Source organism: Andrographis paniculata, unplaced genomic scaffold (genome assembly GCF_009805555.1).
Source record: "Andrographis paniculata isolate CXL003 unplaced genomic scaffold, ASM980555v1 Contig37END, whole genome shotgun sequence".
NCBI classification, from domain to species: domain Eukaryota; kingdom Viridiplantae; phylum Streptophyta; class Magnoliopsida; order Lamiales; family Acanthaceae; genus Andrographis; species Andrographis paniculata.
Window position 1 is genome coordinate 5,591,119 of NW_026137570.1, and position 26,383 is coordinate 5,617,501.

The 26,383-nt window shown below is 37.0% G+C and overlaps 3 protein-coding genes across 10 annotated transcripts; 2 read left to right on the forward strand and 1 right to left on the reverse strand.

Moving 5' to 3' along the window:
* Window positions 1-642: 642 nt before the first annotated feature.
* Window positions 643-3,225, forward strand: LOC127250624 (pentatricopeptide repeat-containing protein At3g06430, chloroplastic). The gene is made up of 2 exons (XM_051273998.1): window positions 643-1,153; window positions 1,520-3,225. Exons 1-2 carry the CDS (start codon window positions 644-646, stop codon window positions 2,705-2,707), a joined length of 1,698 nt encoding a protein of 565 aa, XP_051129955.1. The 5' UTR covers window position 643; the 3' UTR covers window positions 2,708-3,225.
* A 257-nt stretch (window positions 3,226-3,482) lies between these two features.
* LOC127250658 (ycf20-like protein) lies at window positions 3,483-6,185 on the forward strand. 5 transcript variants are annotated; one of them, XR_007838740.1, is made up of 4 exons: window positions 3,483-3,597; window positions 3,865-4,136; window positions 4,214-4,768; window positions 4,984-6,185. XR_007838740.1 is itself a non-coding variant. In XM_051274040.1 (2 exons), the coding sequence occupies exons 1-2, from the start codon at window positions 4,012-4,014 to the stop codon at window positions 4,614-4,616; spliced, it is 528 nt and encodes a 175-aa protein (XP_051129997.1). In that variant the 5' UTR covers window positions 3,485-4,011; the 3' UTR covers window positions 4,617-6,185. The 5 variants fall into 5 exon arrangements, 1 of the variants encoding a protein (XP_051129997.1); XR_007838739.1 differs by having other exon boundaries at window positions 3,485-4,136; window positions 4,962-6,185; XR_007838738.1 differs by having other exon boundaries at window positions 3,485-4,136.
* A 578-nt stretch (window positions 6,186-6,763) lies between these two features.
* Window positions 6,764-26,369, reverse strand: LOC127250452 (protein GFS12). 4 transcript variants are annotated; one of them, XM_051273744.1, is made up of 16 exons: window positions 26,058-26,369; window positions 25,888-25,976; window positions 23,356-25,479; window positions 22,863-23,190; window positions 22,516-22,731; window positions 22,306-22,378; window positions 22,020-22,225; window positions 21,848-21,910; window positions 20,468-20,673; window positions 20,265-20,376; window positions 19,142-19,663; window positions 17,487-17,770; window positions 17,169-17,412; window positions 17,027-17,100; window positions 7,466-7,601; window positions 6,764-7,107 (listed from the first exon to the last, which is right to left on the reverse strand). In XM_051273744.1, exons 1-16 carry the CDS (start codon window positions 26,199-26,201, stop codon window positions 6,958-6,960), a joined length of 4,971 nt encoding a protein of 1,656 aa, XP_051129701.1. In that variant the 5' UTR covers window positions 26,202-26,369; the 3' UTR covers window positions 6,764-6,957. The 4 variants fall into 4 exon arrangements, with proteins under 4 accessions (XP_051129701.1, XP_051129704.1, XP_051129702.1 ...); XM_051273747.1 differs by having other exon boundaries at window positions 25,835-25,976; window positions 26,058-26,117; XM_051273745.1 differs by having other exon boundaries at window positions 25,775-25,976; window positions 26,058-26,117.
* Between the last annotated feature and the right edge of the window lie 14 nt (window positions 26,370-26,383).

Consider the following 26,383-nt stretch of genomic DNA (forward strand, 5'->3'; position numbering starts at 1 on the left):
AACCATCTTGTGGAGCGAAAATTGTGAAAATAATTTAGTGCATGTATTATTTTGTAAATGTTATGAAAACTTTGTTTTGGACAGGAGTACATACATACGTAGTGATGTAGGAATAATCTTTGTAATGAATGCAATGTTTGAAATGTTTGTTTTCACAATTTTAATTTAATGTCATGCTAAAAAAATTCGAGTTTACGAGTGAAAACACGATTCTTTTGAATATATTTAATAAGATAAAATGCAAGAAAGTGAACATCAATTCAACGTAGCAACAACAAACTATTAGAAATATTCACTAACAGTGAGCAACAGGGTATGCACATATCAATATCGGGATATAACAGATACATATTGAAGGACATCCAGGTCTAACAAAATGAAATAAAAACACAATAATATTCATCAAATTTAAAGATTTTATACGAAATTAGGTAATTGCATCAATAATATAAAAATTTTATATTGAATATTAGATTTTATGAAAAAATATATACATACTAGGAATTCGAAAAAAACTATTGTGGAAACAAAGTCTTAATTTTAAAAGAAAAAAGATAAGTAAAATGTTCAAGTAAAACCAACTGAATCCACTCTTTAACTGGACGAAACAGCTAATTTAATTGCCAAATACTACCTTGTAAGAATGTGCATAGAAGACCCTAAACTAAACAAAGCCTTGGAATTGAATCTCTCTCGTCTGCCTCAATATCTATCTGTCTCTTCTATCCATCTTTGCTGCTCGATATCAAATTCGCTAATGGCCGCAGCGGCATTTCAATTTTTGCTCTCCTCCTCCTTCCTTCAATCATCTTCGCGACCGCCCATCGCTAAACCCACACCCCCTCCTCAGACACTCCGCCGTCTACCAATCTCCTCCTCCTCCGCCGACACTCCTCCTCCGTCGCCATCAACAACGACCCTGAATCCTCCCCCGAAAAAGCACTGGAAAATCGGGGAGTATCCCGGTGTCTCTCAGACCTCCACTCCACAATTCTCAACCAACAACAACAACAACAACAATAAAAGGAGAACCCCCATTAAGAACATCAAGAAAAAGCTGGACAGGAAGAATGTCGCCAAGGCATGGGCTAATACTGTTACTGAATCTCTCTCCGAAGCCATTGACAAGAAACAGTGGCTCCGGGCTCTTCAGGTTCCTTTCTCTTTCTAACGTTTCTTCCTTCAACCCTATTTGCTTCCTCTTCGTTCTTTCTACCATTTTCATTCATGTTCCTTATTCTAGATTATAGCTACTTTTCCAATGGAAGAACAATCTCAACCCTCGGCATAATAATTATTGATTTCGATTTCTTTCAAGAGTTGAAGATTAGATTAGAGGGTAACGGTATATGTCCCATGTCCTGTGTATGGTTTTCTCAATTAAAAGACATAATAGCGGGCTAGAATAGCCTTTATGAACGCTGTGCTTTGCTTTTCTTTTAGGGGTCCGTAGTTACCTTTCAAGCTATGGCGATGGATACTTAGAACTCATGCATATTGTTGGGCATCAAAATTTTAGGTTTTTGGGATGCTAAAGATGCAACCCTTTTACCAGCCAAAGGAAGGAACTTATATGAAGCTCTTGGTTCTTCTTGGGAGATCTGGGCAACCTGGACAAGCCTGCCAGCTGTTTGATGAAATGCTTGGAGAAGGATTAGAGCCAACATCCGAATTATATACAGCATTGTTAGCTGCATGTTGTCGAAGCAATCTGATTGATAAAGCTTTCAACATTCTTGGACAAATGAAATCCCTTCCTCTTTGCCAGCCTGATGTGTACACGTACAGTATACTGATTAAGGCATGTGTTGATGCCCGTCGGTTTGAAATGGTTGAGTCTCTCTACGATGAAATGTCTGAACGTTTAATTGTGCCAAATACTGTTACCCAAAATATAGTGCTAAGTGGCTATGGGAAGGCAGGGAAATATGAAGAGATGGAGAAGATTCTTTCCAGGATGCTTGACAGCACGGCAAGCAAGCCCGATGTGTGGACTATGAATACTATTATTAGCTTATTTGGTAATGAAGGTCAGATTGAAATGATGGAAAGATGGTATGAGAAGTTCCGAAACTTTGGAATTGAGCCAGAAACACGCACGTTTAACATTCTGATTGGTGCCTATGGAAAGAAAAGGATGTATGATAAAATGTCATCAGTAATGGAGTACATGCGAAGGCTGTCATTTCCCTGGACAATCTCGACCTACAATAATTTAATCGAGGCATTTTCAGATGTCGGGGATGCAAAGCACATGGAGTATGCATTTAATCAGATGCGTGGGGAAGGCATGAAGGGGGACACGAAGACCTTTTGCTGTCTGATAAGAGGGTATGCTAATGCAGGCATGTTCCATAAAGTGGTTAGCAGTGTTGAGTTAGCCGGAAGATTGGAGATACCCGAGAATACATCATTCTTCAATGCAGTTCTGTATGCGTGCACAGGGGCAGATGATTTAATGGAGATGGAGAGAGTTTTCAAGAGAATGAAGGAGAAAGGGTGCCAACCAAATTCGGCGACATACTCTATAATGATGGATGCTTATAGGAAGGAAGGCATGAATGACAAGGTGTATGATCTGGAGCAAGAACAAGCAGAGCAGCTGAAGTTGAATGCTAATGCTGCTGAGATGATGATGGAAGGAAAACAGAATGTTGAAATAGAGGGCAGCCCTGATGGTGATCTGATGACAGAGTTGCTCCAATAAAAATGATCACTAAGAGATAATGAAATGAATGTTGGTGGTTGATGAAGTTGAGTTAGATGCTGTATTGTGTATATTCAATATTCATTTCTATCACCTGAAGGAAGGAAGGTCTTGCAACTGGAGTGGAGTGACATTAGCATGCATACATACATACTTACAATCTCAGAGGATATTTTGGAGATGGCAGATGATGAATTCGTTCCAAGTCGAATTGCAGCATACATAGCATTGATGGAGGTGGAGGTGTTTCTGTGCTCAGTGAATTGGTACGGTAGTAGTTAGTGGTCACACTCACAATCACATTTCAAGAACAAGAAGGGGAGGGAGGGAGGTGTGTGTATGCTCATGCTCATGCTCATGCTCTACTCAAGGCATTATTCATTTGATTGTGTTTAGGGATGGAATTCGTGCTGTTGCTGCTGCTTTGCTTTGATTGTATGTATGTATGAATGTATATTAGGCGGTGGTTGGCTGAATTATTAGTGACACTTATTTATTAATCATATACTACTTTTTAAGTTATCGTGTATATGAATATCCCAAGCAGAGTCAATAACAAGCAACACCATCCAATCCTTAGTAAGAATACAGTTTTAGTTTTTTTTTTTTTTTTTAAATTCAAATTTTATGTTTTTATATATATATAACATATATTTCATTAAAATTCAAATTCAAACTAAAAAAAAAAAATAAAAAATTCAAAGAGGATTTGTATAATTTATAATTATATTTATACTATACGTATATGAGAGAGAGAGAGAGAGAGTGGATCAGTGGACTATTTTTTATCCTCCCTCTCCTCTCCATCCTGCAGTCCTTCTTCAGCGCATTGTGGGGTACCAGCTTCTAATTTATGAGATGCTGCGATGAAGAAGAAGAAGACTTATGAGGTATTGAGATTGAGATTGAGATGGCGTCGCAGCAGCAGCAGCGGAGGAGGAGTGTCGATGGAGGACACGCACGCACAGCCAATTATTCCTTCGATGACGACTTATGTCTTAACATTTGATTAATTCCTTGGGCTTTTCCAACGAATGCGACCCCTTCCCTTTTCCCTGCCTCTCCTCCTCTCGACTGCTGTTTTTCCCGATAATTGTCGAATCGGGTTAGGTGCCGCTGCTTTCCATTCTAATAGTTCCATCTCCGGTTATTTGCAGTTAAGATTCAAGCAGCAGGCAGCAACACGAATCAATCATACAATCCGGGGGTTCCTCTCTGTTCTGTTCTGTGCTGATCGAACACATTTTTGAAGCGGTCCTTGCTCTGTTTGCCATTTTCGTTACTTTGGTGAAGGTTCAAGTAAAATGGGATCACATGTCAAGTTAACCACTCTCAAACTTCTTATTCCTGAAGATTCTAAGTTACAGTTACTCGGCAACTTGTTGACCTCTTCCCACCTGCATCGCTCACTTGCTGTCCACAAATCCAAGTAAGTGTGTCGATTAATTTCTTTCCAACTACTGTTATTCACTGAACCCTATACCTCTATCTATGTATCTTGTATAGGAGGATGACAGGGTCTCTTAGAAGTGCTGCTGATGATAGTAGGCTAAATTCTATCCCCTCTAATGACCCCGGTGGCGGAACTCGTCTTATCAAGACTATCCAAGCTATTCGATTGAAGATACTAGCAAGGTCGAAGAAGTTGATGAAAAACCTGCCTGTTAAATTGTTCTCTTTTTTAGTTGGTTTCTATTGTGCCACTGCTTTTGCCACTCTGATTGGGCAAACAGGCGATTGGGATGTGCTTTCTGCTGCTGTGACTGTGTTTGTGGTCGAGGGAATTGGGGCCCTTATGTACAAATCCTCACTTCCTTTAGTGGACAATATAAGGAACTTAATTGTCGTCTTCAATTATTGGAAAACTGGGCTGTCCCTTGGACTTTTTCTGGATTCCTTCAAGTATTGAAAATGGGACTTACAACCTGTTTAAGTTGCATATTCCTGAAGACAACATAAAGCCTGCACATCTTGGAGAAACATACATGCCGGGAAATGTTTTCTAGGCGCAGACACTGTTGGTGTGGTTCATTTAACATGCTCAATGGCCTTCAGCTTCAGGTTTGCTTAATTCTTTCATCCCAGAGGTTCTTTTATTTATTTGTTTGTTTTTAGTTGAGGTGGAGGCATGGTGTGAGTCAATAATTGTGTAAAGAAGAATTTTTTTGAAGTATATATAAGTATACTGAACATTCCTTCAACAGATAATTACTCTTCACATTAACAAAATGCCATTGCCTTTGAGCTTCTACAGGTTTCTTTGTCTTATTTTCCAGGGCCAGACATTGGAAGGATCAATTCAATGAAGATTTTTGAACACCCATTTGTATATTTTTCTTAATATGAGGGAGTTGTGTGATAAACTCAAGAGCCAAATATAGAAAGATGCATGCCTTGCACAACTCTAAGGCTAATTTCTGTTCCATTGAATACTATTAGAAGGAATGGAAGGAACTGATACGGTAGCCGGAATTATAAGCACTTGTTAAATGTATGGCATTGGGAATGCTGAAGGAGCTATGATGGTTAACTTAGGAACACGTGGGTGTTAACGATGTGTGTATGTGTGATATCCCTTGTTCTTCTAGATGTTGTGGTAGTGGACAAGCTTGTCTGGATATTGATTAAATGGTTGAAGGAATGGAATAACTAAGAGATATTCAGTCAGCATTAAGTATCATTCATCGTTGTACTATAAATTATTGAAAAAGATGACCTGGCCATCTTCATCTCTTTTGCTGCCCTTTGTACATGCTTTGCTTTCAATCTGCTGGTGCTATCTGTTATGAATTCGAAGCTTCTGTCTCTTTACAGTAACAAGTAGCTGCGAAATATGAAGTGATGGCTAACATTCTTTTGGAATTCAGACAACATGGGAAGGAAAAACATAATGCACGGAGCGAACACAGTTCTTAGAATGGTTTTGAGTGGTGAGGCTGAGATAGAAATGATTGGAAGGCATGTAGAATAAGTAGCTCATCATGTCATGGTCATTTTACTGGTACTTGTGGAAAGAAGAGAATGTATGTATGAACATGCCATTTGCAACGAAAAACATAAGATCTTCGCAGGATGACCCGGAAGGGGTGAAGAAGCCAATACCTACTCCTCGTTTGAATGGAAGAGGGCAAGCCAAGGCAGATAGCATAATATACGTAATCGGATGGCTGTGGATGCTTTACTCTGGTGATGCACTTGTGTCTATATCTGGTGATGTAATTGGATGCTGCTAGATTGATTAATTGTTTTGTTTGTATTTTTACACGCCACATCATTCACTTATTATGTGAAGATAGATATATAGGTTTGAAAGATGAAACTTGCCTGGGAATTGGTAAGTTCATCATGCTTTCCTGGTACTTTTAAACGACAGACCATGTGTGTCGGGTAAGACCTGTAGGCATCAGAAGTTTGAACTCGTGATCCATTCCCGTAATACTACGTATCTTTACCGGACTTCTGTTTGGGTATTTGAACATAGTATTCATGTATACTTTCCTGGCGGAGAAATTGATATTGCTCTCGCAACCCTTGTCTTCAAATAAATAAGAGTAAATTACACTAATATTCCTATGTGTTTAGTGAAAAATTGCACAAAATACTACTCCCTTCCACATATTGGATGTTCTAGAGACGAGAATTTAGATTAAATATAACAAGTAAATAATTAAAAATGTATTAGTTCCACATATTAGATGTCCTAGACACGAGAATTTAGAATAAATATAACTAGTAATTTCGGGTGGACAGAAACAGTCAATTAATTATAAACAATCAATTAATTATGCAAAATTTAAAATTATTTAAGATATTTTACTTTCTTTTATTCTATTTATATATAATTTGCATAATTAAATCTGTATTTACAACTAAACATCAATTTTACAATTTTACTAAAAAATTATTTTATGCATGCTTCAACTTATAAGACAAAAAATTAAATATAAAGTATTTCATACATTTATATTAAAACATAAGAGCATATTATACAGTAATAATAATTAATAAATAAATGAGAATAACAAAGGATAAAAGTAAATAAATAGGAAAGGCAAGTTAGGAATAATGCAATATTATATTTTTGTTCAAATAAATTAAGGTAAACATAGTTTATACTATACTAACAAATGATTTGCTTGTTAGTTACATAACACACCAGACAAAGGACAATCAATCCCTTGTAAATATCCAAGAGCCACGTCTACACATTTTTTTTTCTTCTCTTCAATGTGGAAAATTTTTTCCAAGAACTAACAACAAATTTTCAAATGGCCATCCTCTGTTCCTACCAGAAACAGCCGTGAGAAAGGTAGGATACTAATGGCTGTCAATGCAGACATGTTCTTTGATTCCCCATCCGCCGTATACAGGTGCTGAGGGGTGACAGAATACTGCCCATCCTGTGTCAACCACATGTATGCACTTCAATATTCAAAAGCACATGAAGAAAAAAGAAAACGCCAAACAAATAAGATATCCAACCAGAGGCATGAGAGCATGTGCTCACAACCATGTAACATACACATTTAATCATACTGCTGCAAATTGGGGGAGTTTTATAAAAGGAAAAAAGATACTCTTTCTTTATTCGCGGTCTTCATAACTGAACAATTAATGGATCTTCTAACTTGAAACAAACAAAATGATCATGTGTTCCTGCTGTTATTTATTAATTTTGTTCTTGGGTGGAGGTGGGGGACGGATTATCCATTATTTAATACCAGAACATATCACACACACACACTAAGAGAGAGGTACCTCATCTGGAGAGCTGTTCAGGGAGGAAAGTCCAATTCTATTTCTGCATACTGAGATTACATTTTGCCCCCACACTGAGAAACCTGAAACTCCACTGCTATAACCTCTGAAAACTGTTTGTTCTGCTGTCCAATTCCTAAGAACGTTTCAGAAAAAACACAAGAGTAAGGGAGGGAGTGTCAGCAGTGCACATTATCATTTTTCAATGGATGCAGTGATGTACAACAAAAGCTTCTTGTTGCACATTATGTTCCATCACTATCTAATATCGCTGTCCACCAGCTGCAGTATAAACTATGCACCACAGCAATGTGCTTCACTCAAATCATTCTTGTCATGATTAAGTTTCCTTTTCCACCCAAATAAACTAAGACCATACACATGGAGTTAATAAAAATTGTGTGTGACACTCCAGGAACCCTCTTTGAAATTGCAGAAGGAACTAAGGCTCAGTAAAAGAAGTTGCTGTTTCCAGACTCCATAATTGAAATTTAGCCAAGAAAAATTCACCATCATTTTGAGGTTGATAGCAGACTAATACTTTCAGAGATGCAATTAGTTCCATGAATGCAATATAAGATTTACCTAAAAAAATCGCTACAATTTAAAAATGCATTTTGTATGAGTAGCCTTCTATGTAATGGAAATAAGACCCACTAATAAATATAGTATTTGTTCATATTTGAGAATTCCTAAAAAACTCTTGATATTTTTGCGTTATATATTTATATATAAAAGTGTTGATGATGCGGAAAGTAGAATATGTGGCTATTATTAATTGGAAATAGCTCCATGGAGAAGCTAGTAGGATATATGTGTAATATATCATTTGGTTAGAGATGAAATGTGGTATTCTATCTTCCTCCTCTAGCTTTCTGTTATCTTTTTTGGTCTCTGTTTAGCAAATTGTGATGTGATTTGGATGCAAAGATATGTAAGATTTGTGATATGGTTACTCCTAACTAGAGTGGTATAAGAGCACTCTTCTCTTAGGGACCTATGAATTGAATTCAAGAATTAAGATTTGAAGATAGATGGCTGCTACAAATCCTTCAGGGACAGGTCCTCCTATTTTTTACGGGGAAAATGATTTCATATGGGCAACTAAGATGAAGGTATATTTAGAGACTTTAATTTTATGGGATATTGAAAAAGAAAGAGACCCTCTTCCATTGAGACAATCAAACCCTAGCACAAATAAAATTACATGAAGAAGGGAAGGTCAAGAAACCAAAAACTGTCATGCATTTATTCAATAATGACAGAGACTGTGTCACCAAGATAATCACTTGCAAAAGTCCTAAAGAAGCTTGGGACAAAATGAGCTTGAGGGAAATGAAACGGTGAAATCTGTGAACGTTTTAACTCTCAAAAGGGAGCTTGAGTTGTTAGAAATGAAGGACAGTGGATCTGTTAAGGAATACTCTTCCAAGCTTATTGATCTTGTAAACGAAAATATATTAGGGTTTTGTACATTGTAAAATCATTTTTTTTTTGTCAATGAAACAGCGATATTCTTCCTGGTATTAGAGCCATCGTAATCCCGTCATCCATCCTACCCCGCTGCGCCGCCCCCCGCTGCGGCGCTGTCCTTTTTTCTTTCTTTCGGTCTGGCTGTCCATTAAGGCTGTTCGGTATTTCTCCTCCTAGGTTGGATTGTTATTAGGTTATGGCTTGGATTTCTGTTGCTTTTGTGATAATGAATTTATAGAGTTCTCTTCAATTCAAATATTGTCCCAAATATGTCTGCTTCAACGTCTTTTATGGGTGTTCTTTCTTTAACCCCAGCTATTGCTACCGAACGATTGGTTGGGGGTTCTAACTATGGCTCTTGGTCTAAAGCTGTCCAAATGTAGTGTACAGGTCAATGTTTGGCAAATCACCTTGTTATTTCTTCCGCTCAGATTGTTGACACTGAGAAAGCTGCATGGCTTAAGGTTGATGCTTTATTGTGCAGTTTGCTTTGGCAATCTATTGATCCAAGCTTTCATTCAGTTTTTACCAATTTTACAAACTGTTATGATCTCTGGAGACATGTGTAAACTTTATATACCAATGATATTCATTGCCTCTACAGTGTGGTATCTAATTTGGGCAATCTTTGTCAACACAGATTGACAATTCCAGAGTATCTAGGTAAATTTTCATTCATCAAAGTTGAACTCAATTCAGTTTTACCTCCAGGGAAAACGGTTGCGGAGGAGCTTACTCAGCCTGATACATTCTATACAGTGTTGTGCACTAGTTGGTCTTGGTCCAGATTTGAGTCCGGTTCGTGATCAATTCCTCTTCAGCTCAACAGTTCCGAGTCTTCATTTCATGATGTTTATTCTCGCTTATTACGTGTCTCATCTGTGGCACATCCGATTATTGATTCCGGAGACAAGTCTCCTCTACTAGCTTCACCTTCTTCACATATGCAAGGTGATCCTGGTCCTCATGGGAGCTCTCGTGGGACCTCTCGTCCACGCTGCACTTATTGCAACAAGTGGGGCCATGCTTGTGATAAATGTTTTAAATTGTATGGCCGGCCACCTTGGGCTGTTGTGCAGGTTGAAACTCCTCAATTATCGGGTAATTCTGTCACTTTGATTGGTTCAGACTATGAGGAGTATCTTGCATACCAAGCTTCAAAGCAATCATCTCATTTACTCGTTGCCTCTGTCGCTCACACTGGTACCTCTCTTGGACCATGGGTCCTTGATTCTGGCACCTCTCATCACCTATCTGGTAATCCAAAATTGTTTTCCAAATTTCATAAGTCTACCTTATTACCTGATGTTACTTTAGCTGCTGGGCCACGAGTTTCTGTTAAGACTCGGTGAAGCTCAACCATTGTCATGTGTTCCCTTATCCTCCATTCTTTTTGTTCCTCATTGTCCATTTAATCTTGTTTTTTGTTAGTTAATTAACCAAACTTTGAATTTCTCAATAACATCCGACTCCGATTCCTTCTCTATTTTGGAACGCAGAATGGGGAGGACAATTGGCAAAGGACTTGAGCTCCATGGACTGTACCACCTTGACCACCCTCCACAACCTTCATTCCCAATTGCATGTTCCACTCTCCTCAACTATTACACCAATGGTTGAGTCATCCAAGTCTCTCTAAGTTGTGTCGGCTTGTTCCAAGTCTTTCTAGTTTATCTTCATTGTCCTGTGACTCATGTCAGCTAGGAAAAAAAACTCGCGTTTCGTTTCCCCGGCAGGTTAATAATAGGGTTGATATGCCATTTGCTTTAGTCCACTCTGATATATAGGGTCCGTGTTGAACTACTTTTGTATTTGAGTTTCAGTACTTTGTTACCATTGTTGATGACTTCTCAAGATGTACTCGGCTTTATTTGATGAAAGTTCGTTCTGAACTATTTTCTATCTTTTAAACATTATGTTGAAATTCAAAATCAGTTTGGTGTGTCTCTTAAAATACTCTTCGGACGAATAATGCCACTGAATACTTCTCTACTCTTATGATTCAATTTATATTATCATGGTATTTTACATCAGTCCTCTTGTGCCTATACTTCTTAGCAAAATGGGTTGGCTGAACGCAAAAGTCGCCACCTAATTGAGACTGTTCGTACTTTGCTTGTCCATCATCATGTTCCTTTCCGATTTTGGGCTGATGTGTTACTGCCTGCTATCTTATCAACCATATGCCGTCCCCGGTTCTCCAGAATAAAATTCCCCACCAGATGTTGTTCCCTCAAGATCCTTTATATCATATATCCATTCGTGTCTTTGGGTGTACTACATTTGTTTCATGATCACTCATTGGGTCGGGAGAAGTTAGCTCCACGTGCGCTGAAGTGTGTTTTTCTTGGCTATTCTAGGGTTCAAAAGGGTTATAAGTGTTCCTCTCCTAATACTCGTAGGTATTACTTTTCAGCCGATGTTACCTTTTTCGAGTCCACATCTTATTTCTCTCTGTCATCTTTGATCCCGTATGTCAGCCACGTGTTATCTATTCCTTTCTCTTCTCCTCTTCTTTCGCGTCCACCTCTTCAGGTTTATAGTTGTCGTCCTCGCCCCCAAGTGTCCCCCTCCGATGGTTCTACCGCTCATGTTTCTCCAGCGTCTATCGATTGTCCTGACTCTCAAGACTTGCCATTGTCTTCTTCTCCTGCAGCTCCTATCCTTCCGGACCCTGCACCGTTACAACGAGGTACTCGTTCTTCTCGTAATCCTCATCCCATTTACAATTTTCTTAGTTTTCATCGTATGTCTCCCACATACTATACTTTTGTGTCAAACTTATCCTCCATCTCATTTCCTAAATCCCTTCGTGAAGCTCTTTCTCACCCAGGTTGGCGACAGACAATGGTAGATGAAATGGATGTTTTGCATGCTAATGGTACTTGGGACTTGGTGCCTTTGCCTTTAGATAAGTCTCCCGTGGCGTGCTGTTGGGTTTACGCAGTTAAGGTTGATTTGGATGGTCAAGTTGCTCGTCTCAAGGCCCGTTTGATGGCTAAAGGCTTCACACAGGTCTTTGGTAAGGATTATATTGAAACCTTCTCTCATGTTGCCAAAATGTCTTCGATCCATCTTTTTATTGCTTTGGCTGCTATGCATTCCTGGCCTCTTCATCAGCTTGATATTAAGAATGCATTTCTACATATCGAACTTAGGAGGAAATTGATATGGAGCAACCACCTGGATTCGTTGTTCAGGGGGAGTCTGGTCTTGTTTGCAAACTATGTTGTTCGCTTTATAAATTGAAACAATCTCCGCGTGCCTGGTTTGGTCGATTTAGCAGTGTTATACAGAAGTTTGGCATAATCCGAAGCGCATTAAACCATTCTGTCTTTTATATGCACACATCATGTGGTAAGTGCTTATACTTTCTTGTGTATGTTGATGATATTATTATCACCGGAAATGATCAAGAAGAGGCCACTTAGTTAAAACAACATCAATTTAAGCATTTTCAAACTAAGGATATGGGACCATTGAAGTACTTTCTTGGCATTGAGATTGCTCAATCACGTGACGGTATTGGTCTTTCATAACGAAAGTACGCATTGGATATTCTTGAAGAAACTATTTTGTCTAACAGCAAGCCCATAGACTCTTCTATGGATCCAAATTTAAAGCTTCTTCCGGGACAAGGGGAGCCATTAGCTGACGCATAAAGATTTCGTAGAATGGTTGGTAAGCTTAGCTATATCACACTTACTCGACCTAATATATTTTTTGTTGTAAGTGTTGTAGTCAATTTCTTCAATCTCCATGCGATAGTCACTTAGATGCTGCAATTCGAATCTTGAAGTACATCAAAGGGTCTCCTGGTACAGGATTATTATCAAGGTCATACTGAAGTAATTGGCTACTCAGAAGCTGATTGGGCGGATCCCCAGTTGATAGACGCTCTACTTCAGGATATTGCATATTTGTGGAAGGTAACCTTATCTAATGGAAAAGTAACAAACAAAATGTTGTTGCTCGCTCAAGTGTAGAGGCAGAATATCGAGTCATGGCATTAGCGACATGTGAGCTTATTTTGGTAAAATAGCTTCTTCGTGACCTCAAGATAGTGGAAGTTTCAGAAATGAAACTATTTTGTGACAATCAATCAAGTTGCCTTGCATATTGCGTCTAATCCAGTGTTTCATGAGAGGACTAAACATATAGAGATTGATTGTCATTTTATTCGGGAGAAGGTGTTATCTGGATGCATCGCCACTCACCATGTTGCTTCGAATGAGCAACTTGCAGACATTCTTACCAAATCTCTTAGAGACCCTCGAATTAAATTTCTATGTGACAAACTTGGATCATACGATTTGTATTCTCCAGTTTAAGGGGAGTGTTAGATATATTATGTATAAAAATATTTTGTATTTATAATAGTATAAGGACAATTTAGGTATTTTGTATAATTTTAATATATTATGGTTTTGTATATTGTAAAATCATTTTTTTTTTTTTGTACATCAATGAAACAACGATATTCTTCACAAAGGAAAAAAAGAAATCAGTATTGGTTTTGTAAGAAGTAAAGACATGTAGAAAAGAGTGGTAAACCTGAGCAGCAGCAACATGACCTGAATCAATCACAGCTTGCTCAACAAGCTAATATTGTGGAAGAACAGAGAGATAAAGGAGAAGTTAGCCTTTTATGATCTTTTTATTTTTTATTTTTTATGACGTGGAAACCCGCAGTCGCTACCCAAAAGTGCGTACTGGGTAAACTCCCGGCCGAACCTAGTACCCTGCAAACTAGGTCAGACAAAACAAGTATTTTATGGTTTATTGATAGTGCGTGTGGTTTAAACCTCACATATGTCACGAGATGAGAGTTTATACTTCAAACTTAATAGAACTATAGAGAGTCAAAGACTAGAGTGAAGATTGGCAATGGTCAGATGCTACAAGCTGAAGGGAAAGAAAACATAGAGGTGAAGACCAAGAAAGGTACTATGCTCATGAAAAACATTCTCTACATTCCAAAACTAGCACGCAAACCAAGTGTTGGTCAGTTCCTACAAAATAGATATGATTTATCTTTCAAGTATGAAGGTAAGGTTGTTTTATCTATGATATGCGCAATACCTTGCTTGTCAAATTTCCACTGGTTGACCGGCATTTTCCACTCTATATGCATACGGAGGTTGTTGATATGGCTAATATATCTAAGGTGTTTTTTTTGCTACTATATCTAAGGTTGATGTGTCAAGGTTGTGGCATAGAAGATATGGACATAATCATCATGGAGCTCTTAGTCATATGGTTAAAAATAACTTGGTTAAAGACATGCCATTTCACTCTAATCCAAATGAAGTGTGTACTGTTTGCCAACTTGGAAAGCAACACGAGTAATATTCTCAAGTCAGAAGCATGGAAAACTGAAAGAAAGCTACAACTTGTTCACTCAGATGTTTGTGGTCTTATGAAATTCGAATCTTGCAATAAGTCAATATTTGTGTTGCTCATAGATGACTTGACAAGAATGACTTGAATATACTTCATCAAGCAGATATTACAAGTGCACAAAGTGTTCAAGAGATTTGAAGTGAAGTTGAACATCAAAGTGGCTGCAAGTTATTAGGCATTCGAACCAATAATGGGATAGAGTATAATTCAAGTGCTTTCAACAATTTTTTTCATGATAATGGCATTGTTCATCAGCTCACAAGTCACAACACCATATTCTCCTAAACAAAATGGAGTTGTGGAGAGGGGAAATCAAACTATTGTTGAAATAGTGAGATGTATGCTACTTTAGATGAAGCTTCCAAGCAGAGGCTGCTTCTACTATTGTATACCTTCATAATAGGTCCTATACTACTTCAATGAGAGATACTACACCTATTGAGAGTTGGGTGGAAGCAAGCCATTTGCAAAGCACTAAAAAGTTTTTGGGTGCATGTGTTGTGTACATGTTCCAGCAACCACAATTGGAGCAAAAAATACAACCTGGAATTTTTCTTGGTTATGCTTCAAGAACAAAAGGTTACTATCGAGATATTTTAGATATTTAATTTATGGTTTAAATTAGATTTCTATTATCTAGATTAGGTCATTACTATTTGGTTATATTCATTAAATTAAGTTGTTCTTATTTGCGTCTGTTGAGTCTATATCATGCTTGTTTATAGGCCCCTGATTTCATTATTAATAATATACAATTTTTAAATTCTAAAAATATAACATGGCATTAGAGCCACGTTCCTTCAGGTACGTTCAACTTGAAATTTACTCGGAGATCTCTTGATTTTGAGATCCTCGCTGTAGTTGCTTTTGAAAAGTGTATGTTTGATCATTGATTGTTTGTTGTAATTCCATTCAAAGCTTGTTTTTGAATGCGTTTGGAATCTCATTTTCGACTCTACCTTCATATAAGCTAGTTCTGTTTGCGACTCTAACCCCATTATAAGCGAATCCCATTTCGACCTGAGCTATGTTGTGAGCGAGCCCCATTTCCAACGTTAACTTAGTTGAGAGCATTGCTTTTGACTCTGATACAGTGAACGATTTTGGCTACGTCATTTTCATTTTCAATCTCTCTTAGTTTTCGACACCACTTAGTTTAAAGGAGAATATTTATTGAGATATTTTAGATATTTAATTTATTGTTTAGATTAGATTTCTATTATCTAGATTATGTTATTATTATTTGGTTATATTCACTAGATTAGATTGCTATTATTTGAATCTATTGAGTTTTTATCATGGCCCGATTTTGAGATCTTGGCTGCAGTTGTTTATGAAAATTTTATGTTAGGTCTTTGATTGTTTGTCGTGATTTCATTCAAAGCCCCATTTTCGACTCTACCTCCTTATGAGCGAGTCTCGTTTCAAACTTTAATTCAATATGAGCGACTCTCTAACTCCATTGTAAGCAAGTCTCATTTCCAACTTCAACTCAATTGAAAGTGTTACTTCCTGAGCAATTTTGGCTATGTCATTTTTTATCTCTTGAAAAATTCAAAGTTGTTTCTTCGACACCACTTGAGTTTGAAAGGAAATGTCGAGATATTTTACATATTTAATTTATAGTTCAAATTAGATTTCTTTTATTTAGATTAGGTCATTATTATTCATTAGATTAGGATGTTACTATTTGAGTCAAACGAGTTTTTATCACGCATATCTATAGGCTTTTAATTTTATTATAAATAATATACAATTCTTAAATTCTACAAAATGTAACAATTACTGACTTTATGATTTGAAGAAAAATAAAGTGAATATCAGTCGAGATATTATCTTTAATGAAGGAAGCTATTGGAATTGAAAGTTATAACAAATAGAAAATTGAAGGATATGGGAGAGAATTCATCAAATGTTGACAATACCAGTTCCATTCTCAAATCAATGATGATAATTTAAATGAAAATGAGTTGTTTTTGGATAACAAATAAGACCTTGCTATCAAGTTGTTTTTGGATAACATATAAGACCTTGCTATGTCAAAGAATCTTGTTTTCCATGGCATAACTAAACACATTGGTGTTAACTTTCATTCAATAAGTGAAGCTGAAGCAAATGGTGAAGTTGGTATGGTTTAATGTCGATCTGAAGATCAATTGATCTGACATGATGACAAAAAGGCTTCTACACAATATGTTTGAGAAGCTTAGAGATCAGATGGGAGTTTTAGCAAAATCTCAAAGGAGGTGATCGTTGATATTTGAGATTTCCTAAAGAACTCTTTTTTGATATTTTGAGTTTTATATTTAAATTCAAAATGTTGATGATGTGGAAAGTAGAATGTGTGGCTATTATTAGTTTGAAATAGCTTCTTGGAGAAGCTAGTGGGATATATGTGTTTTTATATCATTTTGGTATAAGATGAAATGAAGTATTCTATCTTCCTTCTCTAGCTCTCTTCTCTATTTCTCGTTCTCCGTTTATCAGATTGTTATATGTGGTTTGCATGCAAAGATTTGTGATGCGTTAGTTCTATATGCAATATTAAACTCAATTTATATTTTTTTTAACTGCATGATCCAATCAATTTCACCAAAGATAAGAATACATCAAATTTGAGAATAGGTCAGGATTAAAGAAAGGAAAACATCAGTGCCTGTTGGCACTATGTGACAAGAAGTTTACCTTCTCAAATCCCAAATCTTCAAAGTTTTGTCAAGAGAGCTAGAAACAAGCTGCTGATTGTTAGCGGCAACTAACTGCAAGCATAGAAAAGTTGTGTGAATATAAACTGTTATCTCATTTTTGCATCTTGAAGCTGGCATACCTTCGTCACGTAACCATCATGAGCCTGCCACGATGCAATAATTTTTCCACTTCGCATATCAAATAGCCTGCAGTAGCCAGTGCTTAAAGCAGTTGCTATCCAGGACGGAAAGGTTGCAGTTTCATCAGGATTAACTTCAGCAGAGCTCGATGAGCAAATGGATGACACAAGGGGAGGGAAACCCGAATCTATGGATTCACTCCTCCAAAGTTGTAGTTTCTGCCCTTGATTGACGTCAATAAATCTGAACACAAGAACGGTAGTCAAGACATATCAATGTACAAAAAAATGTGATTAGCATTTCAAATAAATAAATACCTGAGAGATCCATTTCCAGTCCCCACCAAAAGCTTATCACTGAATTCCAAGTAGTTCATCGTAGTATATGAATTTCCATGAAATGCAGTACTAAGGATCCCACCAGGTAGTGGATTGAAATTAAGCACGTGGTCTAAATCTCTTTCAATGAATTGTGTAGACCCTGAAGAAGTCTCTGAAAACACAGAAATAAATTTTCCAGTTTGTCCATTCCATATATGTACTGTCCCATCACAAGAAGCTACCCTTGCAGAGGAAGCTAAGACACAAATGTCATTCACAACCTGACAATGAAAAGTCAATTACAGAGACGTCAGATATTTTTTTATCATTTATGCAGTGACAGAGCACAGCAAACCCTGAAAAAGCTAATACTAAAGCTAACCCTGAAAGGTCTTTACCCTCAAACCACATATCCATGAAACAATGAATAGACAACAATTTAAAATTCTACTACCTCCCTGTTCTACATACACAAGTATTTGATACTCAAAGTCTCAAACAATAGCTATATGCATTTTTACCAGTAAGCACTAATGACAAAATTATTGCACATATATTCTAGCAAAATCCTTATTAACCTGTTACTAATAAGCTGCATTGATTCTTGAATGGATGCAAAATACATATGGCTAGTCATGCAAAAGAGTAGGCGTGTTTGTTTGGGGGTTTGGATTTTGAGTTGGGATTTGAATAGTAAAAATTTTGAATTTGAATAGTTGTATGATGTGATATAAATAGGTGTTGATGTGATGTTTTGAATGTAAAATTGATTTTTAGTATAATATAAAAAATGAAAAATAGGTGTTTGATTTGATGTTTTTGGGGGGAAAATTTTGGATAAATAGTAGGATTTTATCAAAATCATACAAACGAACACACCCCTAGAAGACAGTATTCTTCCAAAGAACAGCAGAAACGCTGAGAAGCAAAGCATCCCACAGAATATCAACCTTGCATAAGAAAATTGTAAGAGAAATGAAATATGGAAAAACTAAGAATTGTAGAACAAAAAAACATAAGTACAAAACAAGCAGACAAATATTGACTTCTAATATGCAAATCTTTAATAGAATGAACAAATAGTAAATCTATAGTTCTGAAAGATTAGCCTGATTTGTAAACATGATCAAGTGTAAGAGTTAGCCATGCAGAAAGATTTAATATCAACTCAAGGATTATAAATACTTTGTAAGGTGTATAACTGTAGCCCCAATATGCAATTATGAATATACCACTTGGAAGAAATTTGGAACAAGACAAAGTATACAGTCAAAATGATGGAAAAAATAGAAGTAGAGAGTGCATTGTGTACAGTTCAGTTACTATCCAAAAGGGATGGAAACCATTGGCATACAGTTTGTTGATCTTTCACTCAATGCTCACCATAGTACCTTACAAATTTCATGAACTTTACATTTCCCATATATCTCCTCTTTAATTTAGATATAAGTGAAAAAAATAAATAAATAAATAAATAAAATAATAATAATAATAATAATAATAATAAAAGGAAAAGGAAAGCAAAGAGAAAATGATAATACAGAGGAAACGGTAAGTATTCGGAATGTCACAATGTAAACAAAATTCTTGCATTGCAAGACTTCAAAATCTTGCACATAATGTATTTTAACCATAAAATAAATGAAGCAAACCTCATCATGGCCATTATAGCCTAATATAGAGTTAACTCTTGACAATTCCCATTTCTGAATGCTTCCTTTGAATCCTGGGCCAACTCCAGCTGTGAATACTGTACACTCATTTTGACAAACAGCAAATGATCTCAGAGCTCCATGATGTGCACGGATGGATTGTATCACTGTTGCTCTAATTTTCCATGGTAGATCATCCTTTGGACCACCAGCACGGGCAGAAAAATCAACCCCATTCAAGCCAGCTGCAGGACTGGGGAACCAATACCAAGGCTCCTGCATCTCTAAATTTAAACTTGCTCCATGCCTATCTGCAAGGTTTTGATGATGCTCAGACATAACTTTGCTTGGAAGGAAACTTTTGGATCCTTTTTTACCCTGTGATTGTGGTCTTGACCATCCAACCCCATTGGGTGAAAAATGGGCAGGCACATTCTCTGATGTCGAGGCCCTGTTGTATGTGGATCTTCTTCCATTCATACTCTCTGAACTATATTGCACGAAATCTCCTGTATGCACCCACTGAAAAATGACATGCTAAGGCGTGAATGGACCAATTTTCAAATTCGGCTGTTCTATAAATTGACTTTAATGCATCTCCGTCTAAAGATAATATTGTGTCTCGTTGACTTTGAATTGACGAATTTCACAACACTTCACAATCATATTGGTGTCACCAGAAATTCAGAGTATTTCAATGTGAGATCTCAGGGTTTCTCATATAATGACCTGAAGTGCTCAAATGAAAATGCTAACTTCAAGATTCAATCTTTTCAACCTTGCGAAGATTATATGTGCATATTCCTTGCATGTTAAAATAAAATCTAGCCAACTACCAATGAATTTCTTGATCATTGATCATCAATAGCATGCAAATGGCCTTTGAGCACCACCTATAAACCATAAAAGAAGCATAAAAAATATATGTTGTTCATGTAGAGAACTCCCCATGTCATTATGGCCATAGTTGAGAGCTACATACGCCTAACATAAATGCCTGAGTTGCTTGTTATATTAAAAACAAAAGATGATAATGATCCGAGCAACACCATATAACATGCACATTGTGTTTAGCATAAGTCTTCCTATACCAAAAGCAATCTACAAAAATAAAAGGGATAACCTTCCAATTATGATGCCGCAGGAGGAACTGCTCAAGAAGCAGCCATGTGGCACAACAGTGACGAAGTTTCTCAATCCCAAGCAGAGAAGCAAACTCAGGATACAAAAGTAACCTGCCAAGGCTTAAATATTTACATATTTGCCCCAAATCACACGTGATAATTACCAGGAGATGTAAGCACTAATAATCAGAGAGCTACTTACGCCAAGTCCATGCGGTTAACAATGCTATCTTCTTCAACCGCATTCAGTTTAGTTTTTAATAGGCCCCCAACTAAATCTACAGAATCACTATTTTTTTGAGAGAAAGCAATCTCATCGAACAGCTCCTTTAGTTTTGGCAGAACATAAAACACAGTTGAATCTGGCCCAATCTGCTGGCAAACTCTAACAAGACTCTTGGCAGCTTTCTGGAAAATGGATAATTAGGTTCAACAGAGCATCAATTAGCTGTATGACAAGACAATATGAACTTTTAGAAGAAAGTGATGTATTAATTCAAAATATGGAAGATAATTCACATTAATCAAATGATGCAATAATCTCAAATAGATTGTGACTTCCTGAAGGATGCCTAAAAATTCACAGAAACCAAGTATAATGGAACAAATGCACCAGTGTTTAAAATACCATGGTTCCAAAAAGAATAAAATTGTATGTTAATGCTGAAGAGTTTACTAGAGCAACTAGGGGTGGACATGGAACGTTCCGTCTCATCCCAAAGCATTCAAAACAATATCAGTGGGGGACCACAATAGGATTTTCAGTCCCAAATCCCAATAAAATTTTAGGATGAGACTGGAACAAGGGGTGTCCCATCCCAAATTTCCTCAAACTTGTCTTGATTACCAACCTTATTTTGTAGTATAATTACATAAAATAATAAATAATATTAATAAATTAGCAATAGAGTTAATAAAACTCATCGATCCATATTTTAATGTTTTCAGTTACTACTGGTAAATGTGATCATATTTGTGCAACTTTGTTTTATCCTCCTTCAATCTCTTCCTTTGTGTAGTAAAACTATGGGTTTGTTTACTTGGGTATTTTGTGTTTTGGTTCGGGTTTTGGTTTGACTGTGATGATGTGGGAGAAAATGGTGGATTTTTATAGACATAGCAAGAAATTTTATACCCATCATCAATCTAATATTCTTATATATAAACATGACACTCAAATCGCATTGTGGACCTTCTACTAATCACTTTTCAGAAGAACTTGTAAGTATCAAGCAAATATAGAACCATTAGAGTGACGAAAAGTGAGATACAAAAAAAATTCCATGCAAGGTCCAAAGGATCAAAATGATAGAGACGTCACTTACAGGACCAAATTTGCAATTTTCTCTTATTTAAAATATCATGTTGTTATCCATATATACTGCACCAACAATATTCACCCTGATTCACCTATCAAGAAATTTAATTAAGAAATTTTACAAACTTCACAATCATATTGGTATCGCCAAAAACACTATTACTCCCACAGATAGAGGGAAGCCACAAGGCCAAGTTAAAATAAAAGGCATAAGATACCATCTGAATTTCAGAATACAATTGCAACAGGGACAAGTATAAATACCTGAAGCAAACAGATCCCAATATCTTTTTGCATGAGAATCTGAACATATGGGCAATTTTTTTCCTGCATTATTATAAGTTCATAATTATCACTATATTACTCAGTCTCAAATAACCATGGTCCGTAGCTTTTTACTGTGTTTTCAACTTTATTGTCTAATGAAACGGAATACCTCAATCAGCTCCTTGACAATTGTCTCGGTTGACATCGAGGGAACAAGACCATCTAAAGCTGTTAGACAGTCTACCAAGGCCAAAGAGGCCCAACTCTGAATGGGTTCAGCATTATGAACGAATGAAGCACTGATGCACGTCTCTATGATGCTATGTAGCAGGGGTATAATCTGCTTCATAATAAAATTTTCTCCATAAAGTGTACCTGAGAAAGCTAATTGTATAAGTTAAACTGGCATATTTTTAAAATTGTTACAATTTCGCAGGCCAATATCAGGAGCATACCAATCCTAACCAATGCATCAACTCCATCATTTGATAGCCCTTTCCCAAAAGAGAGTAGCAGAGGAATAATTGTCTGAAACAATTAATATACATTAGATTACTGTGTGTGTGTGTGTATTTATTTACATAGGAAGTACACTACAAGGATTATAATGTCAGATAATATAGGGCTTTCAGATTACATAACAGATAAAGTGAGCATAATCAAACCTGATGAACTGTAACAGGCACACCAAGCTCTTCACTAGATCCAACAAGTAGAACAGAGGCAGCAGAAGTGGAGCTCTTCTGATGAGCATTGTTCAAATTTGATATTATAAGTGGATGTATCATTTCCAAGTATTCTTGCTTACCTACCCTATTCCACATCTCCTGCATAAATGAGCCTTGGAGAAGAGAAACCTTCAAATGTGAATCCTCTATAGCCTGGATTGAGACAAATTTTCAAATGAGAAGCAAAGAAAGAAGAAAACAAAACTGCTGAAACAAACTTAACAACCCAAAAAAGTTCTTTATTTAGATCTAGAGGACAGGCTAGAGTTATTTAGAATTTGGACCTGTAAAATTTTCTGGATGGATGGCAGCACAAGCTTGATTACTGCCTCTAACTTGAGACATTTCAGAAATTCTGTCAAGACTACATAACCCAAATCTGCTTCAGTGTCTGAGCCAGAATTCACTACAAGGCGCAAGCAATAAGAAGCGCACATTTCAGCACCAAAAGCTCCCATCATTTTCAGAGCCCCTTGTTTTGTGATAGTTGCAGCATATTGAAGATGTGATTCCTCTTTTGCCAGAAGATGAAACGGAGCCAAAAACACGTAGGATGACTTGATTGAATTAGGGAAATATGGAGATTCCAAAAGGCATTTAGCAGATGGCTTCCTAAAAATTTGAAATAGAAAAGGAAACAAATTCAGTAAAAGTGGCCAGTACTTTCAATACAAAATAAGTTCCCATGAAATAAATAAAGTAGCTGGAGGGTTTCATATCCATACAGAAACTTTTCAATTGATGCAGGTAGTGCAAGAGGAGATAAACAAATCTTACCTATTCCATTCCTTCTGAATGCAAGCCTCAACAATTACTCTCATATGATGGGGAAGGTCGTGCACTGAGCTTGGTAAGACACCATCCTCCAAGTAAGAATCTAACGAATCATGATCAAAAAGAGGCTTTCCCAGCTCAAGTTCTGCTAAAATACAGCCAATACTAAATATGTCATTAGCAGTACTTTCAGAAGAAATTTCTGAGGAAGATGTTTGCCTCCAAAGCAGTAATTCTTGATATCCTATAGAATCATCATCCACCTCAAATTTATCAAGAACATCACTTGAATCAATGATTGTGGTCCTCTTACATTCCGTTCCACACTCGGTTTCTCTAGATGGCACATTCTCAGAGGTATCGATCAAATGGTCCTCTTTATGATGATTACTTTTCAAATGGGCACTAGCATGGACAATGTAATTAGGGGTTAAGTTCCAGGAATTGTCACAGAATGAAATAGCTTCTTCCAGTTTACTTAAATGACTCATTCCGGTATACAAAGCATTCTTGTCCTCAAAATAAATTGTTTCAGTTTGATGGGTGTTCTCCTTACAAGTTTCCTTTGTAATGATATGACGTGGAGGATGAGGTTGAGTAAAAAGCTGGCGTCGCCCGGTAGACCTGGGCAACTTTGAAGTTGATGAAGTCAACATTACATTCTTAGCAGCAACAGCAGCATCACCAGACATTTTGTAACCGAATGTAATATCAATCCACTGATGTAATTGGCATGAAACCCGGTTGCTCTCTAAAGCATCTCTATGCATCTTTATAAACGCCTCTGGAGTAGCAGCCCATGAAGGCACAGCCAAATTAGGCATGCCTTGATGTAGAGAATAAAATATGCTTGGATCACAATAAAACTCAGGAATGCACTCATCTGGAGTCCATTGATATAACCTTTGCATATTAGATGGATACTCATTAGGTTCATAAACTGAACGAACAGCTATCCGCAAAACACTAAGCGGCAGCCTCCTTGCTTTATAACTGCAAACAGCCAATTCAGAGAGACACTCTTCAGATACATGGTGAGGGATTTCAGATGTTGAGTAAGTGAAATCCAACTGCTCATCACCTTTTGCCAAGCGCCACTTGCTCTTACTTAGATCTCTCCACCCAGAATCAATATTGACATCAGGTTTGGTACTAAAATCTATGACCCAAGGCATGACCGTATAAAATGTGTGGTCACCCCACCTTCTCCCTGCTAGTCTATTTAAAATGAGCAGATACTCAAAATTACTCATCTCTCCTTTCCACCACTTATGGAAACTGGACTGCCAATTGTCAGATTGAGAGAGATGTAGATCAGCATAAAGGGCATGAGAGGAACAGCCTTCAAAACAAAAATCACCATATGAATGTTTATAGGCCTCATTAGTGATCTTGGATTTCAGCAACTGCTTCTTACCTAGTTGCACCCAACACCAAGATGTATCAGTTAATAAAATGTTTTCTGGATGTAAATTCCCATGGGCAATACCTAGACCATGCATGTAACAGAGAGCTGAGAGTAGCTGGTAGATTATAAACCGCACATGCCAATCTGATTTTATGAAACTAGGACTATAGTGTAGGACATTTTCAAGTGTATATGGAGTCTTTGGAACTACTAAACTAATTAGACTGGATGACTTCATCATTCCCAGAATGGGGCCAATATTTGGATGCCTTGTGCATCCAGGAAATCCATTTTCCTTGAATGAGGGCACTCCTACCAAACTAAGAAAGTTTATACTATCACGCCCCACAGATTTTCCTTCTATAAAATGGTTTACTGAATGCAAAATGTGATCTTCAAACAAGCCAGATGAGAAATATGAAGCAATTTCTTCAAATAATTCATATGATGCACACCCAATCTGAGGAGTTGGTGCCAATGAAGTAATTGCCCTTGAACAAGAAAATATACTGCTGATGTTACACAAATCACATCTAGTAAGGTATGTATTTCTGCCCCCACTCATGAAATGTCTACATTCAGTGTTCTTTGCATCTGAAGTGGAATGTTTATTACTAAAAATCTCATCACTAAACTCTGTTGCATCTTTCTTTACATAAGAGGAGTCCAAGTTCTCTCTGGTGCTACAATTATCAGCTTCAAGGGCACAATATTCATCACTGTAAAAAAGAATGAGATCTAGTCATCTAAAAGGTACTAAATTAGTATATATATACACAAATATATATTGTTCAACTATATGAATCATAACATCTTTCCGTCATGCATTCCTATGATATCTATTGAGGCACACGTTCATGATACAAAACTAATCACAATGAAACAGCAGCACAAAGTCACAAAAAAAAAAATACTACTATGAGGGGGAATAATTTAATGTTGGCATATATTATACCTACTCAATCAACATCAGTGATCAGATTAGTCATCAATCAAATCAGGCTATAGACATACACAGAGGAGTAAGTGTGTGTCATGTTTGGCTACTCCATTTGAAAACAAAACAACAGTTACATGAACGGGTACTAGGAATGGGATGGAATGGAATAGTCAGGATCCATCGTTACATGTATCGGGAAAAGCAATCCCCTGCACTATAAGGTACATAATTCAATACAAACTGTTGCTGCGATGCTACTCCACCAGAATTTGACACCTACATCCAACAAAGGAGATTACTGATACATAAAAACATATTTCAATTGAGCAAGTAAATACGTATGTATAAGTTGAAGACCTGAACGACTGCGCTAGAACCGAAAGGGAGGGGAGAACAGGTGAGACCGTGGACGAAAGTGAGTCTCCCGGAGAAATCAATTTCAATGCGTTGTTGAAGGCACTCGAAGCACATTCCCGGCTCACTTCCCATTTCCATTTCCATTTCATTTCCAAGAATGTCGACTGTTCCTTGAGAATTTTAGACTGCAAATCATTTCGTTCATTCAGAGCTGGGTTGAGAAGACAACTGCCAAAACGCAAGGACGTCGTTCCATCGAATTAATTATGGCCCATCTTATGGGCCTATTCGAAAGCCCAGCCCATTACTTATAGGTATAAATACGC

Coding starts and splice junctions, on each gene's coding strand:
- LOC127250452 (XM_051273744.1), bottom strand. CDS start 26,201: ATGGAAATGGAAATGGGAAGTGAGCCGGGAATGTGCTTCGAGTGCCTT. Junction 25,977..26,057: donor GTTCTAGCGCAGTCGTTCAG/GTCTTCAACTTA, acceptor TGTTGGATGTAG/GTGTCAAATTCTGGTGGAGT. Junction 20,674..21,847: donor TTGGGATCTGTTTGCTTCAG/GTATTTATACTT, acceptor TCCATTTTCCAG/AAAGCTGCCAAGAGTCTTGT.
- LOC127250658 (XM_051274040.1), top strand. CDS start 4,012: ATGGGATCACATGTCAAGTTAACCACTCTCAAACTTCTTATTCCTGAA. Junction 4,137..4,213: donor CTTGCTGTCCACAAATCCAA/GTAAGTGTGTCG, acceptor TATCTTGTATAG/GAGGATGACAGGGTCTCTTA.
- LOC127250624 (XM_051273998.1), top strand. CDS start 644: ATGTGCATAGAAGACCCTAAACTAAACAAAGCCTTGGAATTGAATCTC. Junction 1,154..1,519: donor AGTGGCTCCGGGCTCTTCAG/GTTCCTTTCTCT, acceptor TCAAAATTTTAG/GTTTTTGGGATGCTAAAGAT.